The sequence below is a fragment of the Bufo bufo genome, chromosome 3 (genome assembly GCF_905171765.1).
Source record: "Bufo bufo chromosome 3, aBufBuf1.1, whole genome shotgun sequence".
NCBI classification, from domain to species: domain Eukaryota; kingdom Metazoa; phylum Chordata; class Amphibia; order Anura; family Bufonidae; genus Bufo; species Bufo bufo.
In genome coordinates this window covers 79,427,805-79,447,654 of record NC_053391.1, presented here as the reverse complement: position 1 = coordinate 79,447,654, position 19,850 = coordinate 79,427,805, and the positions used below count along the sequence as shown (strand labels likewise).

Genomic DNA, 19,850 nt, shown 5'->3' with positions numbered 1-19,850 from the left:
CTGCTTGCAGGATGGCCTCTGTGTCTTTAAAACTAAGGAGACCGCATACAATGTCCCTGGGTGGTTCATCTTTCTTGGGGGCATGGCGCAGAGAGCGATGAATCCTCTCTATGACCACTTTTGCAGCTCTATCTTCCCCCAGAAGGTCACAGAACAGTCTCATAGCTGCTGGTTCCAGCTCCTCATAGGTAACACACTCAGCCACTCCTTTAAACCTTATATTTTTCCGCCTGTTCCTGTTCTCTTGATCCTCTATAATGAGGAACGCATTGTTCAATGAGGATATTTGCGCGTCCAAGACATGTGACATGGCGGCGCTGTGTGCCACTACTTGACTGTGGGCGTTTTCTAGATGTTCTACCCTACTGCCCATGGCGCGCATTTCATGTTTTAATTCTCCTACCTCTTGTATCAGCGGGGCTAGTGGCCAAGATAGTGTTTCTTTGAAGAAGGTCTTGGTGAGGATTCCGCTGTCCACAGAGGACGACCTCTCCTCCTGTGAGTGTATACTGTCAGCAGCTTCTCCTTCTGACTCCCGCCCTGAGAGCCGGGACGCCATCTTGGCTGGCCGGACTGGGGACAGACTTGCCTTCTTATTCAGGAATCTGTCCATGTCCACCTGGTTTTTCTTCTGTCTAGGGGTCTCAGAAGGGTACCTATCTCATTCAATTTTACCAATTTTCAGGGTATTTGCTGGCAGAAGAAGCTGAGAAGTGCGGGGTTTAAGGGAGAGAGCTCTCACTCAAGCTGCCGTCCTGTTTAGCGGTTAGGCTCCACCCCCCCATGGGGGAGACTTATCATACTGGTGTAAAGCAGAACTGACTTAGTTGCCCATAGCAACCAGATTCCACCTTTCATTGTTCGGAGCTCTTTTGGAAAATAAAAGGTGGAATCTTCCTTTTCCTTTACAATAGTTTTGATACATATGTACAGCACCATGGAATGAATGGCTCTTTAATAATAAATAATAATAATAATAAATCTCCCCCTATGTGTTTTCAGATTTAACCCACTGCCTTCTATGGGCTAAAAACAGGACCAATCTGGACCCGTTGCATATTGTAAAAAACTGCATGTGCATAAAACACAGAAATGTGAACAAAACTATTTAAATGTACTGGCAATTTTTTTTTTCAATTTTAAAAGTTAAATTATTACAGATCTGTATTACAAAAGTGTGAATGAGCCTAATAATGGAGGAGAACATGGTGCTGTACGGAGAGAACACCTCAACACCTATTTCCCATCTTTTAAGATCCGGGCACATTTTAATCACCAGTATTACTGCACTGGTTTATAAGGAGAAGACAATATCCAAGAACAATGATAAACATATACAGGCATAAAACAATATAATGCCAGTGACGGACATCCCGTAAGATCTGGGAAGACAACTCACTCCAACCAATACTAAAAAATAATCTAAAATACATAGAAAATAAACCCTTTACAGTCAAACTGTCAGTACAACAACTATGGATGCCAGCATGTGCATGCCAGTGGTAATTAGTGTCTAAGCACAGGCCGATCAGGGTGCTGCCACACTTGGACTTCTATTACATAATGACATAATATTTGTGTCTAAGTGTAAAGGCCTCTTTCACATGAGCGAGTTTTACGTCCAGATGCGAAACGGCTGGCAAACGCTCAGCATCCGGACAGAATTCTGACCCATTCATTACAATGGTTCGGTGCACATGAGCGTCATTCATCACTGATCGCCTCTGCATTCAGGAATATTTGCAGCATATTCTATGTTGTGCATAGCAGTCCTGGCTCCATAGAAGTTATTGCACACTCTAGGAAAAAGCACCAGCCTATCCCACAGTCCTGGCCACCGCTTTTTCCTATATTGTGCAAGCACGACCAACATTAATGGATTGCAGGGTGGTCGTAGCCATGGAAACGAGCAGTGTATAATGTAAAGGAAAAATGAATCCAGCCAGCAAAGGAAGCAATATGGACAATCACAATACTTTAGTAAGTGCCTGGTATTAACTTTCTCTACATAATAAATGCTATTTGCTGAAGTGAGACAACCCCTTTAAATATTATGGGATCCAGTGGAGATCCAGCCACAATCCGGCCAAAAATGCTGAGAATCGGCCGGACACAAACTGCTGGATTGCTCTGCCGGATCAGGTGACTGGATCTCCGTGCGGCAAATGTGAAAATAACCTTACTTACATATTGAGTCAGTCTGGGCATTGAGCTGTGGGCCTCTCACCAGAATATTAAAGGAACAGATCACACAGCTCCAACAAGAAATAATTAGGAAATAGAATGTAAGGCACGACGCTGAAAATCACAACTGGTAAAATAGACTGCAATGCTAAATAATATTAAAACATGTATGCCGCCTATTAATAACATGACATACCTGTGGTGGATACATTCTCTTTCATCAAACCATTAACACTTGAAGTGTAAACTTTCTTAATGAATCAGCTTTGATTTACTAGTATAGATATTTTTGTCCAATTTGGCAGGAAGCCCACTTAAAGTGGTATTCACATCTGAGACAATGGGGGCATATTGCTAGGATATACCCCCACTGTCTGATAGCGATGGGACCTGCACCTATTAGACAATGGGGGCATATCCTAACGATATGTCCCCATTGTCTCAGATCAGAAAATCCCTTTAAAAAGGGTTTCACAGCGGCTGTGGGACCCCGATTCCAGAGGTGGGACCTGCATCCATCTGACATTTATGGCATATTCTGTGGGGTGGCAACAGGTCCATGAGCAGAGAAAATGCCTACAAAAAAAAGCTGCAACCAAAATGTGATGTGTGAACCTTCCCCAAGACGGCAAACTATACGAGAATAACCAGCAATACTGTGTAGAGCAGAGACAAGGATGCTCCATAGTACAATGAGAGGTAATTGTTTGACCGGTGTGGAGCCAACTGTTCGGACCCCCGCAGATCATGGGAACAGAGGTCCTGTGCCCTTCATATAATGATATAATATTATACCATATTGTTTAGATATGCCATAATCAATTTGGCTGTCTCGACCTCTACATGGTCTGGGAATGAAGGAGCAGTGCAGGAAACAAACAGACAGCTCCATTCATGCAAACTGCACCGTGTTGGGTTTCAGCTCTGCTGTGCTATGAAAATCAGTGGGGCCACAGCATTTAAAGGGGCTGGCCCATCTCGCTAGGACATGCCATCAATTTCTGATAGGTGCAGGGCCCTGCACCTATCTCTAGAATGGAGCCTGCAACGTGAGCCCGCTCTACTTCACTTTGCAGGCTCTGTTGTAGAGATAGGTGTGGACTCTACCTCTAGGACCTGCACCTATCAGACATTGATGGCGTATCCTTGCGATATGCCACAAATGTATGAAATGGGCCAACTTCTTTAACTACTACTGGAGCCGCTTCATTCGGACGACCTGTGGAGGTCCTGGCTGCCAGATCCCCAGTCATCAAGTGATGGCATATCCCAGTGCAGGATTCAGCAACCTCCGCTACTCCAGCTATTGTGAAACTACATCCCCCAGCATGTACTGTACTCTGCTCTGAAGTGAATGTAGCAATCTGGGAGTTGTCGTTTCACATCTTTGGTGCCCCTGGTATAGTTACATGCAATGCTTACTATTATGCTGTGGTCATATCTCCATCGAAGCCTCCGTCAGCAGACTTCTGGGAAAGAACAGCACTGCATGAGGCGCTACACTTCGCGTCAAAATGGCAGAAGCCATGATGGAACCTAATAGACCCTACTGTAAATCAATGAGACCACATGGCATAGAAGGTATCCGTCTTGAGTTCTAGCTTCTATTAAACAGAAGAAACATGGGTAGTGTGAGCTTAGCCTGAGCGATGGGGCAGAGGAGAAGAAGAAACAAGGAAGTGGGTTGTGCACGTGTGGGCACTTTCCATGGATATGTGATGTATCTGAATGGCTGTTAGGCCGATGTCTTTAAGCCTATGAGTACCATAAAGAAATACATGGTATGGCAGGCATACAGCACAGTGTACACAACTCGCACAGATTTATGTTTGTGTATAATTTATACCAACCACACGTCTTAACTGACCTGAAGGGGTTTCCCAATTTTACACACTTATGGCATATCTAGAGGATAAATGTCTGAAAGGTGCAGGTCCCATCTCTGGGACTATCTCCAGAACAGAGGTCACCTAATCGCCATCTCGCTGTGAACGGAGAGGTAGAGGCGCATTCACAGAGCCACACATATGCAGCCATCTCTCCATTCATTCAGTGGCTAAAAGGCGAGTGAGGACTTGCACCCATCAGACATGTATGAATTACCCTGTGGACAGGCCATAAATGTATAAGATGATAAAACCTCTTTAATTACATTTTTTGGAACGCAACATTTTTGCACTTTCTAACGGCAAAGATTAAATCTGCATTATATATTTTAAAAAAAAGTAGTGCAAAAGGAAACCCACTGGTTACACAGCCAACCAGATGCTGCCCTCATGCATGTCTCTTATCAGCTATACTATCCGGCCACATTCAGGGGTTCAGCTGTAGTACATCTCCAGTTCTTTGCTGTGTAAGGTTATGGCAGGCAATCGTTGCGACTCTTCGCAGGTTAATGCGTTCTGTCCTTGGATTTTAAGGTCCACATTCTTAATCTTCCAGTTTTTACCCACTGGACAGCGGACTAATCCAAAAATCTGTTCAAATATTCCCAACCAGACGTTGTCTCTGTGGATGGTTCCGGCCACTGCCACCACCACAGGCCCATGAGGAGAAGACACACATTTTAAACCTCCGCTATCAATGTTGGGGTTAAATATGAGTCTCTCCTCCCGTGTAAGCGCAAGAAGACGCAGACTTGCCATCTGAGACCCGTAGTGTTCCTCTGCGGCCTGCTCGGCTGCTCTGTACGCCAGCTTCAGTACAGCATTCTCCCAGAAGTGCTGAGGGCCCCAGTCGCCCTTCTCTGGCCTAAGGGATGGATTCTGAGAATTCAGCAGAGGGTAAAACCAATTGCAAAACTGTTCACCAAGCAGCTGACAGTTCAGGGTCCCGGGTTCAGATTGTTCTTTCTCGACCTAAAAACATGAATGAAATCAATAAATCCATACATTTCAGGTTCAGCGGCCTGACCATAATCACGATTTACTTAAAGGGAACCTGTCACCAGTTTTATGGTGTCCTAACTAAGGGCAACATAAATGACTGATTCTCTTAGCACAATGCTGGGTCACTTTCTTTAATTGACCCCGTCAATCTGCCAACATCTTGAATTGAAAAGCTCCAGTGATAATGATGAGTCATGAATATTCATGAGCTCCTGACTCTCCCCGCCCACCTGCTGCTGAGTGACAGTTTGTTTCCATAGGAACCAGCAGCAGGTGGGCAGGGGAGTGGCTATAGCTCTGAATGAAATAAACGCTGGACTCAATGACATCACGCTGGACTCAAATCAGCTCATTAGCATGCAACATCTTTGTGTGTATATTATGAGGTAACCATCTGTCACACCAGTAAGTGAATACATCTAAGGTACTTTTTAGTAGTTAATGATTGTATATAATTAGTTAGATTATAATCAAATATCCACATGACAGGTTCCATTTAAATTCTATTCACCTTAATAGTTAATGGGGATGTCCCATCACATACATACTTGGGGTGATTAGATAAAAGAATGATATGCTCTGCCTTCTCGGTGAAGGGTCCGATTACTGGATCAGAGGGACTGAAGCTCTAGTAAAGCGCAGCAACCCCTTATAGCTTCATTCTAAAAATGGTAACGCACTTCCTCACCTAAATGGAGCCGTGGTATGAGTCGAGGTGCAACGCCTGCTTGACGGTGGTTGCTCATGTAAAGGCTATGAACACCTTCGGGGGGAATTATTATTATTTTTTTAATCACTGCATTGTAATAATTTTGAGCTAATTAAAAAAAAAATTGGTCTTTATTAACATTTTTTAACAGTTTCAATATCTGCAGATGGTCGGTTTTACCGGAATTAAGAAAATGAAAATACTTAATTATTATAAATATATTCTCAAATACCTTTCATTATTTATAATGGCTCGTTTTGTCTGGGGAGCAATCAGGGGAAACAAAATGGTCGCTGTCCCATTAGGTCACACAAAACCTGTCCTAATCACACATGAGGACAAGTTACTTTACAACACTGCGGTAAAGAGCTGCCTCGTCCTCCTCCTCTGCTCTACTTGCCAGGGATTACGATCCTGAATACAGATGATAAGAACTTTAGCTGAATCTCAGGGGAATTTAGTTCATGAGGAGACATGAAGTACAAAGAGGACGGACAGGACAGGCTGTGTTAATGGAGACGGCATACAAGTGTTGTTGCTCATTTGCCACACCTCACCCTCCTCTCATGTCTCCTCATCATCTCCATTCCCACAGAGATTCACCTGTATTCAGGATCATGATTGCTGACAAGCAGAGCAGAGAGGGGAATGAGGCAGCTCTATAGCTCATTGTGGTGAAGTAACTTGTCCTGCTGTGTGATTAGGACAGGTTTTGTGTGTACTGATAGGACGGCGGCCATTTTATTTCTCCTAATGATTGTTCCCTAGACAAAACAAAATAATTCTAAGTAATGAAGGGTATTTGTGAATATATTTATTATAAAATAATATTTAAGTATTTTCATTTTTTTTAATTCCTGGAGAACCCCTTTAAGTCTGGTCAGACAGCAGCTTTGAAGGTTCGATGTATAGCCCTCATCTCTGATATCCTGACAGATCATAAACCCTCAATTAAGCCATATCCTAATTGATTAGCTAAAATGAGTGTTTATGAGCTGACAGGAGTTCAAAGATAAGGGCTACACAATGTGCCCTCAAAGCTCCTGCAGACAGCCTGCAGATATGCTGAAATAAGGCTGTAGAAAAAAAAAACTTTTAATAAAGAGCAATTGAAAAAATGATGAATATTTTTTAACAGAATATGGACGTGAATGGGTCTCCCTTTGCTTCATATTTACAGTCTTGTAGTATGGCTTTTTATTGACATATGTGTTAATTATTTGTCATTTTCTCTTACTGTTTCTCTTCCCTTGATGAATAAACAGTATTGGGAAAACATATTGGAGACCTCATGACTTAATGCATCTGTAACGGTTCAGTTTTGGGTTCTCCACTGGAGACATTACTGATGTTTTAGGGTCATCGTTGAGAGTTTTATGACTACACTCTTGTCTTGTTATGTGTGTCCTTGATAACGGTTGTTGCGCACTTTAGGATATTTCAGTTTGTCCTCTCTAGTGCCTTTAACCATCATTGTGTGGTATGATGGGGAATTGATCTTTACAGATGACGATGTACACAATAACCTTTAGTTTAGTACAGAGCTTATATTCTTTACCTCGACAAGCAACATCCCTGATCAATTTAAATATTGGTTTATTTTTCCACTGAAAAATGAGCATGTTGCAGATGTGCAGGTAACATGTATACATTGCTGCAGAGCTGTGGTGAGAATCGTGGAGGAGAACTTCTGTGGCCTCACCATAATAGTACATGCGTGCCAGCGGCATTATTTCTCAATAATAGCCATTTGTCAAAGGCTTAAAGGGGTGATCCAGGAATGGATAATGATGACCTATACTCAGGATAGGTCATCATTATTAGATCAGGAGGGGTCAGAGTCCTGGACCTGGAGCCGACCAGCTGTTTCAGGGAGTTGCCACGCTCACGGGAGCTCTGGTGAGCACAGCCGGCTACTATCCAAGCATAGCATAGAACATAGTACAGCGACTAGGTAACATGACATGGCCTAGAAAGAGGCCGCAGCACTCGGGGAGCTCCGGTCTTTTCTAACACCTGAACGGCAAGGGTCCATTGGTGTCGGATCCCCGCCATTCTGATATTGATGACCTATCCAGAAGATAGGTCATCGATTTTAATTGCCGGATAACCTCTTTAAGTAACTGGATGTTTGACAATCAGCTGAGGTTTGTTTTTTACCCTTGTCCAGGTGACAACAATCATTTGAAAGGCTTTTCCAGGATTTAAAAATAAAATAAAGACACACACACACACACATTGCTGCTATGCTCTAAGTCCCCCCGTGGTCACATGTGTATAAATGGCACGTCACCACTGATGCCAGCGATTGGTTGCAGTGGTCACATGAACATGTGAAATCATAGCATAAAATTAATGAGGGGAATACAGGTTTGTTTGTTTTTTATTCATTTTATACAGTCCTCTGCTCTGGACTAAAGTCGAGAAGATCTTGAAAAACCACTTGTAACGTACATCAACCATTAAAGACAAAGTAAGACTGAAACTAAATATTAATTTGTGGTTTATTTTTTTTTAACCCCCTCTCTCCCATACTTCTCTTCTAGCAGATCCGTGTATTTAGCTGCCCCGTGCTCTCTGGACCGGCGAGATCTTCTGTCCATTACCACTGCTCACCTTTACATCTGGAGAAGCTGGATGTCGGACACTGGGACCTCTCCAGTGATCTAGTGCACATTGGATGAGCTGATTCTTCTCATTTGACGGCAGCACGTTGACATTTTCTGCAGCAAGATACTTAAAAATGGCGCTGCGGTGAACCTTTCTCCTTTTCAGGAGCTCTTCTGCACTTTTACTATACGTAACAATCGCATCGAAGGCTTCTAGAAAGGAGAGATGCAGACACTTATTCTCCTTAACTTATAATGGTCCTTCAGTCTTTTCTGGCATCAAAAGTCACAATTGTTTCCCCAGGTTTCGCTTGCACAGAAACTTTTGGGTTTTTAGGCCTTTCACTTTTTTTTTTTTTTTTAAAGAAGAGTGGGCAGACTTAAAGGGAGGCAATGTGGCAGCCCCAGAGATTTACTAGAATTTATGTCAGAAATGTATGTAAATTATAGCACAAAGCTACGCAGATTTGCTTTTCTGATGTAAGGACTACCAGAAAATGAGCTGAACAGGCCTGCACCTTTTAAAATGGTTGTCTGCCCCCCCCTCCTCCAAAAAAATAAAATAAATAAATAAAAATGTATTGACTCCAGGAATTTGCTTAAAGGGACACTGACAGGCCAAAACAGCATATATAGTTAGATATATCACATTACACAGGGCTCCAGACTAAAAAAAATATCAAGGAGCCATTGGCTCCTAACCTGAAAAATTTAGGAGCCAAATGAAATTTTTAGTCGCCAAATTTAAAATACATAATATAACTGGGATGCTTAGGAGCATGGGGTTTTCTAAGCTACAGCCCACGCAGTTAAACGGGTTGTACACTCATTTCCATGACCTGTCAGACTAGCCAGATTCGCGTTGATAATCCCTAGGTGCTGGGTCCCGGCTCATTCGCTTCCCGGCCTCCGCTGCTTGTCTTGGCTTTCTCCATGAAAACGTTTGGCTGCAGTGGCATCAAGACAATCTCTGGCCACGGTGGAGATCTGCTCCCCTGGCATCACATGACCATTTAATATAATGCATGGGAAGCAGTGGTCAGTCATTGGCTGTAACATCGTCAAATAGGAGGTTTTCATGAAGGGACTCAAGACAAGCAACAAAGGCTGGGGAGCAAATAAGCCGGGATCCAGCACTGGGCATCAGGCAAGTATGATCACCAACAGAGGTCCTGCCAGTCTGAGGTCCAGAAATTAGTGTATCCAAACCCTTTAAGGAGTAATTTTTATATTTTTCTTTAAGGGGTTTCAAACCAGTATTATTCAATATGTGACACAGAATGGGTTCAAAAAAAACTATCCCCACTGCACTCCTTAAAAGGCCAATCACTTGAGAGTCGCCACTGCAACCAGTGACCACATCAGCGGGCATCACATGTTGACGGGACCAGCATGACAGTGGGGGTGGGGGGAGGGCAGCTTTTTTTTATTTTTTTACATTTAGGAAAAAATATAACAGCTAAAAATATAATACTACACGAGCTTTACTCTTTATTCTCAACCCCTCTGCTTGCCTGTCAGTGAATGAAAACCTCTTGTTTGCTGTTTCTTGAGGAAAGATCGCCCATATTCTAGTGCTGCTCACTGTGTAACTGTGGCTGGACATGGACATTCAGTCTGTCAATGTCAACCTTAAAGGTTTCCATTCACTGCCAGCAAGCAGAGATGTAGGAAAGCTAGGGGACCTCCTCTGGCAGCTGAACTAGCCTGTGCTTAACCCCTTATAGGCTGCTTCAGTGCCATTTTCCCTCTTTTTAACTCTACCACATGTCTTTGCAGTTAAGGGCTCTCTGCCCATCACCCCCGTGTCAGTAAGGAGCCGTGCACGGACATCGCAGTATAGGCGGCAATCTCTCCTTGACAATTGGTTTCACACCGGAGTCTGTCTGCAGGAGCTCTGCACTGCCGGGGGTCGCAGAGCATTATATTGATTTATGATGCTATGTAACCCTTACAGTTCTGGAATGTATCGGACAACACTGACCGCATTAGGTCAGTGTTATCCAGTACATTCCAGACCTCTAAGGGTTACATAGCATCATAAATCAATAAAATGCCATGCGACCCCGGCAGTGCTATGCAAACCAGGACAGCGAGTGTTAAAGCAGCACAGCCGGTGCTTATACTTGTTCTTACGGATCTCTGCCTTCTCCTTGTGACCCCAGGACCCAGTCCTATAAAACACACTAATAAATCTGCATACGGGGGACTCGCCTCGTGTTATCAGCGGTGGACTGTGCGGCCCTAGTTGAAGTGTCTCCAGCAGCGTGATGTCCGGTTCATGAACGAATCGTTCATTTGAATCGATTCAGATCAGTGAACCGTTTGAAACGGCTCATCACAGCACACAGACAATACAGCTCACCACCTCACGCTGGAGCAGGAGCCTGAGGGCGGGACTGGGAGGAGTCAGTAATATGATCTTAGAGTGGAAGCTGCTTCTGCCAGCCCCTCCCCTCCCCGCCCACCAACCAATCACCGACCAGAGCTGAGGGGGCGAGGCAAGCACAGCACAGTAGCAGCTCTGACTCGAGTCCTCGGAGTAGTGCAGGGTCAGGGAGTCTAAAGGAATCGAATGAGTCAAAAGAATCTAAAGATCCGAATCAGTCAGTGACTCATTCGATTCATTGAGTTAGAAGAGCCGCGAGTCAGACTGTAGAGCAGGTTACACTGAGGCTGTCAGACTGTAGAACAGGTTACACTGAGGCTGTCAGACTGTAGAACAGGTTACACTGAGGCTGTCAGACTGTAGAACAGGTTACACTGAGGCTGTCAGACTGTAGAACAGGTTACACTGAGGCTGTCAGACTGTAGAACAGGTTACACTGAGGCTGTCAGACTGTAGAACAGGTTACACTGAGGCTGTCGGATCTTGTTGCAGCAGTGATAAGGAGCAGAGAGATAAGAGAAGGGACAGATGACACAGAGTTTACATTATAGGATGAATTAAATTAACCCTTTAGAATCAAACTGGCTTCTCAGGAGATATATATGTTAAAGGCATCTCATGTGAACCCACCCTTAGTTATATAGCTACTGAATGAGATGCCTTTAACATATATATCTCCTGAGAAGCCAATTTTATTCTAAAGGGTTAATTTAATTCATCCTGTAATCTAAACTCTGTGTCATCTGTCACTTCTCTTATCTCTCTGCTCCTTATCACTGCTGCAACAAGAGCCGACAGCCTCAGTGTAACCTGTTCTACAGTCTGACAGCCTCAGTGTAACCTGTTCTACAGTCTGACAGCCTCAGTGTAACCTGCTCTACAGTCTGACAGCCTCAGTGTAACCTGCTCTACAGTCTGACTCTCGGCTCTTCTAACTCAATGAATCGAATGAGTCACTAACTGAGTCGGATCTTTAGATTCTTGTGACTCATTCGATTCATTTAGACTCCCTGACCCTGCACTACTCCGAGGACTCGAGTCAGAGCTGCTAGTGTGCTGTGCTTGCCTCGCCCCCTCAGCTCTGGTCGGTGATTGGTTGGTGGGCGGGGCGGGGAGGGGAGGGGCTGGCACTTGCGAGTCAGCTCTCAGCAGTCTGACTCACTAAGTCAGGGGTGCACAACCTGCGGCCCGGGGGCCACATGCGGCCCTTGATACCATTCTGTGCGGCCCCCGACCATCTGGTAACAGACATGTATGCCTATGTCTGTGGCTGCTCACATGTATTTTTCATGTATTTCTCCCATTAGATGGGAGTCCTGGAAGTGTAACTAGACATTAATGGTATATAATGTGTGTTCAATATGCCATAAGTACAATATTTCAGTTGTTAATACACCTTTAAATTTTAATTTCGGCCCTCCGTCATTGGTTCAGTCTGGCAATGTGGCCCCCAACCAGGAAACGTTGTGCACCCCTGCACTAAGTGAACCGAAGATCCGATTCATGAATCGGTTCATATGAATGAGCTGATTCAAATGAACCGATTCACCTAAAAGAGCCGAACGTCCCATCGCTGCAGTCAGCGCCACAGCACAGACTCAACTCCAAAACTTGCCAGACTGCTGGAAGCGGGAGCACAAGCCACGCCCACCCTCTATGTCGGGTAATCTGAGGGGCGGGTCTTCACACAGCAGCAGACGGCTGCAGCGTGTCTCTGTCTGCTGGATGAAAGCCTTTTTTTTTTTAAGAGGCTGAGCAGCGAGCGGAGGGTCTAGGCGCAAATGGCGACAAGACTACAAAGTCTTGTCGCCATTTAGCAGTTCTAAGTCGCATTGGCGACCATTTTGGTCGCCATCTGGAGCCCTGTTACAGGTCTTATAGAGTCTTTTAAAAGCATATAAGTATCCCCCCCTGTCCACCTTATAAAGAGCGAAATATAAAGTTTTATAACCTGCTTCTCCAGTCAGCAATCTGCCCAAGGGGCGGCGTTTCATGTGAAAATGCGCCCAGCCAGCCTTCCCAACTGCCGTTTGAAGCCCCGCCCAGCTCATTAATATTCACTTCGCTGGGCGGCGGCTAGAACTCTCCCCAGTCCCGATCCTGCGCAATTCAATCCTCCGGGCATCGTTCATGCCCAATCTTCTGCGCTTGCGCCCCGCTGTGCCGTTAGATCGCGCCTGCGTACACACACCAGCCTGCGTCTTCGAGGCAGCTGCAGCAGGTGAAAGGTGTAGGAATTACAACAGTTTGCATATGTGCCTCCCAATTGTTAAGGAACTAAAAGTAATGGGATAATTGGCTTCTCAGCTGTTCCATGGCACGGTGTGTGTTATTCCCTCATTATCCCAATTACAATGAGCAGATAAAAAGGTCCAGAGTTCATTTCAAGTGTGCTATTTGCATTTGGAATCTGTTGCTGTCAACTCTCAAGATGAGATCCAAAGAGCTGTCACTATCAGTGAAGCAAGCCATCATTAGGCTGAAAAAACAAAACAAACCCATTAGAAAGATAGCAAATACATTAGGCATGGCCAAAACAACTGTTTGGAACATTCTTAAAAGAAGAAATTCACCGGTGAGCTCAGCAACACCAAAAGACCCGGAAGACCATGGAAAACAACTGTGGTGGATGACCGAAGAATTCTTTCCCTGGCGAAGAAAACACCCTTCACAACAGTTGGCCAGATCAAGAACACTCTCCAGGAGGTAGGTGTATGTGTGTCAAAGTCAACAATCAAGAGAAGACTTCACCAGAGTGAATACAGAGGGTTCACCACAAGATGTAAACCATTGGTGAGCCTCAAAAACAGGAAGGCCAGATTAGAGTTTGCCAAACGACATCTAAAAAAGCCTTCACAGTTCTAGAACATTGTCCTATGGACAGATGAGACCAAGATCAACTTGTACCAGAGTGATGGGAAGAGAAGAGTATGGAGAAGGAAAGGAACTGCTCATGATCCTAAGCATACCACATCATCAGTGAAGCATGGTGATGGTAGTGTCATGGCGTGGGCATGTATGGCTGCCAATGGAACTGGTTCTCTTTTATTTATTGATGATGTGACTGCTGACAAAAGTAGCAGGATGAATTCTGAAGTGTTTTGGGCAATATTATCTGCTCACATTTAGCCAAATGCTTCAGAACTCATTGGACAGAGCTTCACAGTGCAGATGGACAATGACCCAAAGCATACTGCAAAAGCAACCAAAGAGTTTTTTAAGGGAAAGAAGTGGAATGTTATGCAATGGCCAAGTCAATTACCCGACCTGAATCCGATTGAGCATGCATTTCACTTGCTGAAGACAAAACTGAAGGGAAAATACCCCAAGAACAAGCAGGAAAGTTGCAGTAGAGGCCTGGTAGAGCATCACCAGGGATGAAACCCAGCGTCTGGTGATGTCTATGCATTTCAGACTTCAGGCTGTAATTGACTGCAAAGGATTTGCAACCAAGTATTAAACAGTGAAAGTTTGATTTAGGATTATTATTATGTCCCATTACTTTTGGTCCCCGAACAAGTGGGAGGCACATATGCAAACTGTTGTAATTTCTACACCATTCACCTGATTTGGATGTAAATACCCTCAAATTAAAGCTGACAGTCTGCAGTTAAAGCACATCTTGTTCGTTTCATTTCAAATCCATTGTGGTGGTGTATAGAGCCAAAAAGAATTGTGTCGATGTCCCAATATTTATGGACCTGACTGTATATGATGCTGAAGGGAAGATATTCATGAAGCTTTATTTTTCAGTTAATTTTACCTTTCTGATGTCTGTATTCAGCCCTTAGCAGCCCTACTTCTCTGTGCCTCTTTCAGCATCTTCCTAAGATGGCCTCTGCTGCACTTCCTGTGGTTATCTTTCCCATGTGCTTGAGGCCATCCTGTATTTCCCTCACTTCCCCCACTACCACGGAGCAGTGTGTACACTCTCACATACAGCTAACCAGAGACAGACAAGACCAATCAGAATGCAGATAACCTCCCCCACTACCCCAGAGCAGTATGTATCCTCTCACAAACAGCTAACCAAAGACAAGCCCTGCATTACATGAAATCAGTAAGCATTTGTTTTAGCCTCTTAATAGTCACCTATAAGCTCTTCAGCTGCTCCCTCATTCTCCTCCACACTGACAAGAAGGGGGGCTGCTTTAGCTGCTCATATCTCTGGTTTGGTACCAGCTAGAGATATTATTGCTTTGTATTGCTTTGAAAGCTGACATTCCAAGCTTTCAGACAATACCAGAATGATAGCAATCTGTTCAGTACAGGGGAAGATATCACTGATAGAAATTTGGATGCTGTGAATGCAGCTGAAAGTGAAAGTAAAAGCAGATTTTACCCGCGATTATTCCCAACTCGATTTCTTTTTTTTAAATAATTGTATATTTATTAAAAAGTGAAGAAATGACATATCCACAACAGATCTATGCACATTAGTACAAAGTATGAGGTATAACATGTAAAGCATCGTATTCACAGTAACTAGGCATTAATAACATTCAGTAATATTCTATAACAGAAAGAGGAATGTCAAGCATTAATATGACAAAGTGCACGGAAGAAAGATAAACTATGTCTGTCTTTAATCAGTCCATTATAGGACCATTGAATAACAACGAGACAAGACAAACGACAAAGACACAATAGGGAGGAGAGGGGGTGGGGAGAGATACACCATTCTCGCCAGCTCTCTAAGGATGTCTCCTAGCCCAGTAATCATCCCAGGGATCCCATATGGCATTGGAGAGCAATTTTGTCCTGAAACATAGCTGTGGAGTTTTCCAGGGTTCGGACTTCCGTCACCCTAGCATACAAATCAGAGACCCTTGGTGGTTCAGGGCTTTTCCAACATCGAGGTATTAAACAACGGGCTGCTGTAAGTATCATTAGTAGTAACTTAAGTGAGTGTTTTTTTAACTTGACGAGGTACCACATTAAGCAGGAAGGACATAGGGTCAGGCTGGATCTCCACTGCAAAAATGTCACTTAGAAGGGTGTCTACTCCAGTCCAGTAGGGGCGTATCTTGGGACAGTCCCAATAGATATGAGGCAGTGCACCCCTATGTAACCCGCACCTCCAGCACTCTCTCGGAACTACCGGATTCATTCTATGGAGGAGGTCAGGAGTGTGATACCAATGCATCAAAATGTTATATTGGTTCTCCTGATGTAGTACCGCCATTGAGGATTTCGCTGCCCTCCTCCATATAAGGCGCCACAGTGTGTCCGGCAGAGTCTTCCCCAGGTATTCCTCCCACCGTACCATGTAGGAGTGCCGTTGGACCCGATCAGGAAAGGGGGTCAGTAATATGGAATAGATTTCAGAAATCAGACCCTTCGTGTGTACCCCTTCCCTACAAAGGCGTTTAAAGGCAGTCGGGAGGGAGACTGTAACTCTCGAGAAAATGGACCGGGCAAAGTGACTAATTTGGATATAAAAGTAATTGGAGGAGGAGGGGAGATCATATTTGGTCTGGAGGGTTGGAAACGTCAAAAAGGTCCGTAGTGAAAGGGACTACAATATCTGCAAACCTGAACACCCCTCGTTGAAACCATGGTCTCGTCGTGGATGCGGTAAGACTAGTGGGGAGCTTAGGGTGATATAGAAAGAAGGTCATGGCGGAGTGGATAGACACTACAGGGAACCGACCACTACATAGCTGCCATATGGATCTAGTGCAGGCCATGGGCCCTAAAAGATCCCTATTTGGCAGGGCGCCATGAGATCTTGACCATAGCATACAGGGAGTGCAGAATTATTAGGCAAGTTGTATTTTTGAGGATTAATTTTATTATTGAACAACAACCATGTTCTCAATGAACCCAAAAAACTCATTAAATATCAAAGCTGAATATTTTTGGAAGTAGTTTTTAGTTTGTTTTTAGTTTTAGCTATTTTAGGGGGATATATGTGTGTGCAGGTGACTATTACTGTGCATAATTATTAGGCAACTTAACAAAAAACAAATATATACCCATTTCAATTATTTATTTTTACCAGTGAAACCAATATAACATCTCAACATTCACAAATATACATTTCTGACATTCAAAAACAAAACAAAAACAAATCAGTGACCAATATAGCCACCTTTCTTTGCAAGGACACTCAAAAGCCTGCCATCCATGGATTCTGTCAGTGTTTTGATCTGTTCACCATCAACATTGCGTGCAGCAGCAACCACAGCCTCCCAGACACTGTTCAGAGAGGTGTACTGTTTTCCCTCCTTGTAAATCTCACATTTGATGATGGACCACAGGTTCTCAATGGGGTTCAGATCAGGTGAACAAGGAGGCCATGTCATTAGATTTTCTTCTTTTATACCCTTTCTTGCCAGCCACGCTGTGGAGTACTTGGACGCGTGTGATGGAGCATTGTCCTGCATGAAAATCATGTTTTTCTTGAAGGATGCAGACTTCTTCCTGTACCACTGCTTGAAGAAGGTGTCTTCCAGAAACTGGCTGTAGGACTGGGAGTTGAGCTTGACTCCATCCTCAACCCGAGAAGGCCCCACAAGCTCATCTTTGATGATACCAGCCCAAACCAGTACTCCACCTCCACCTTGCTGGCGTCTGAGTCGGACTGGAGCTCTCTGCCCTTTACCAATCCAGCCACGGGCCCATCCATCTGGCCCATCAAGACTCACTCTCATTTCATCAGTCCATAAAACCTTAGAAAAATCAGTCTTGAGATATTTCTTGGCCCAGTCTTGACGTTTCAGCTTGTGTGTCTTGTTCAGTGGTGGTCGTCTTTCAGCCTTTCTTACCTTGGCCATGTCTCTGAGTATTGCACACCTTGTGCTTTTGGGCACTCCAGTGATGTTGCAGCTCTGAAATATGGCCAAACTGGTGGCAAGTGGCATCTTGGCAGCTGCACGCTTGACTTTTCTCAGTTCATGGGCAGTTATTTTGCGCCTTGGTTTTTCCACACGCTTCTTGCGACCCTGTTGACTATTTTGAATGAAACGCTTGATTGTTCGATGATCACGCTTCAGAAGCTTTGCAATTTTAAGAGTGCTGCATCCCTCTGCAAGATATCTCACTATTTTTGACTTCACTGAGCCTGTCAAGTCCTTCTTTTGACCCATTTTGCCAAAGGAAAGGAAGTTGCCTAATAATTATGCACACCTAATATAGGGTGTTGATGTCATTAGACCACACCCCTTCTCATTACAGAGATGCACATCACCTAATATGCTTAATTGGTAGTAGGCTTTCAAGCCTATACAGCTTGGAGTAAGACAACATGCATAAAGAGGATGATGTGGTCAAAATACTCATTTGCCTAATAATTCTGCACGCAGTGTAGAGTTGGGATGAATCGGGGCTAGCCAGAGTCTTTCTATCTGGACCCAGACAGAGTACGGGTGAAGAGAAGCCCAGGCCGTGACATAGCGTAATTGGGCTGCCCAATAATATTTGGACAGGTCCGGTACCCCTAACCTACCCTGGTGCTTACTTGATAGGAGGACTGACCTTGGGATTATATGACGTTTCCCCGCCCATATGAATCTAAGGAGCTGAGATTGGGTGGATCTCAGGTCCCTAAGGGGGACCGCAATCGGAAGAGTTTCAAACAGGCATAGTAGTTTAGGCAATATTGTCATTTTAGTCGCAGCAATGCGTCCCAGGAGAGACAGTGGGAGAGAGTGCCACTTATCCAGTAGACCCCGGATTTCTGCATATATGCGTAGGAAGTTGGCTTTATAAAGATCCCCATATCGGGGCGTAAGATCAACACCCAAGTATCCCAAGGAATCCCTCTTCCATTGGAAAGGGAAGTTCATCTTAAGAGAGTTCAGGACCGCCTGAGGAACATTGAGGGGGAGGGCCTCAGTTTTATGGGTGTTGACCTTATACCCCGAGAGCCGACCGAATTCCTGTAGAATGGAGTGGAGATTTGGTAGGGAAACGAAGTTTGGTAAGGGGGATGTCATCCGCGTATAGAGACAATTTGAATTCCTTGTCCCTAACCTGAACCCCTCTGACATCCGGGCAGGATCTGATTTTGGCTGCCAGGGGCTCGATACACATAGCAAATAATAGAGGAGACAAGGGGCACTCTTGTCTCGTCCCGTTGGCAATGCGTATGGGGCGAGACTGGGCATGAGAGAGTTTGATTGTCGCTTTGGGGGAGGAGTATAAGCTACGTATGGCGTGAACGAAGGGGCCAGAAAGACCGTATGCTTGCAGTGTAGCAAAGAGGAATGGCCAGCTTAAACAGTCAAATGTCTTTTCAGCGTCTAAACTAAGAAGCACCTCCTCCCCCGAGCGAGATACATCTATCAGGTCAATGCTTCTGCGGGTGTTATCAGCTCCCTGGCGGCCTGGGACAAACCCCACCTGTTCTTTATGGAACAGGGCGGGGAGGAAAACATTTAGTCGGGAGGCCAGGACTTTAACATAGATAGTTTCGGGATCATTGTGAGATAAGAATGGGACATCGGCGCAGGTACTGCATTGCCAGCTAGGAAATGGTTAAAAAGGGTCACTAAGTGAGGGGTTAGTTCGGTCTGGAAAGTCTTATAGTATTTATATGAAAAGCCGTCAGGTCCTGGGGATTTACATAGAAACATAGAATGTGTCGGCAGATAAGAACCATTTGGCCCATCTAGTCTGCCCAATATACTGAATACTATGGATAGCCCCCGGCCCTATCTTATATGAAGGATGGCCTTATGCCTATCCCATGCATGCTTAAACCCCTTCACTGTATTTGCAGCTACCACTTCTGCAGGAAGGCTATTCCATGCATCCACTACTCTCTCAGTAAAATACTTCCTTATATTACTTTTAAACCTTTGCCCCTCTAATTTAAAACTGTGTCCTCTTGTGGTAGTTTTTCTTCTTTTAAATATGCTCTCTTCCTTTACCGAGTTGATTCCCTTTATGTATTTAAAAGTTTCTATCATATCCCCTCTGTCTCTTCTTTCTTCCAAGCTATACATATTAAGGTCCTTTAACCTTTCCTGGTAAGTTTTATCCTGCAATCCATGTACTAGTTTAGTAGCTCTTCTCTGAACTCTCTCTAGAGTATCTATATCCTTCTGGAGATATGGCCTCCAGTA

The 19,850-nt window shown here is 44.4% G+C and overlaps 1 protein-coding gene across 2 annotated transcripts in view; it reads right to left on the bottom strand.

Annotated features, from left to right (window-relative positions):
- Positions 1 to 3,987: 3,987 nt before the first annotated feature.
- The window catches only part of C3H3orf38 (chromosome 3 C3orf38 homolog), a 28,791-nt gene continuing 12,928 nt past the window's right edge, over positions 3,988 to 19,850 (bottom strand). Inside the window, exons 2-4 of one of the 2 annotated variants that reach the window (XR_005777436.1) lie at positions 8,398 to 8,603; positions 4,373 to 5,042; positions 3,988 to 4,194 (exon numbers count right to left, since the gene is read on the bottom strand). Coding sequence is in view for 1 of the 2 variants with exons in the window: in XM_040423253.1 (XP_040279187.1) it covers positions 4,506 to 5,042; positions 8,398 to 8,603 (743 nt within the window). In the remaining variant the exon portion in view is untranslated. Of the gene's footprint in view, positions 5,043 to 8,397; positions 8,604 to 19,850 lie in introns of both variants that reach the window. The other variant, XM_040423253.1, reaches the window with a different exon arrangement.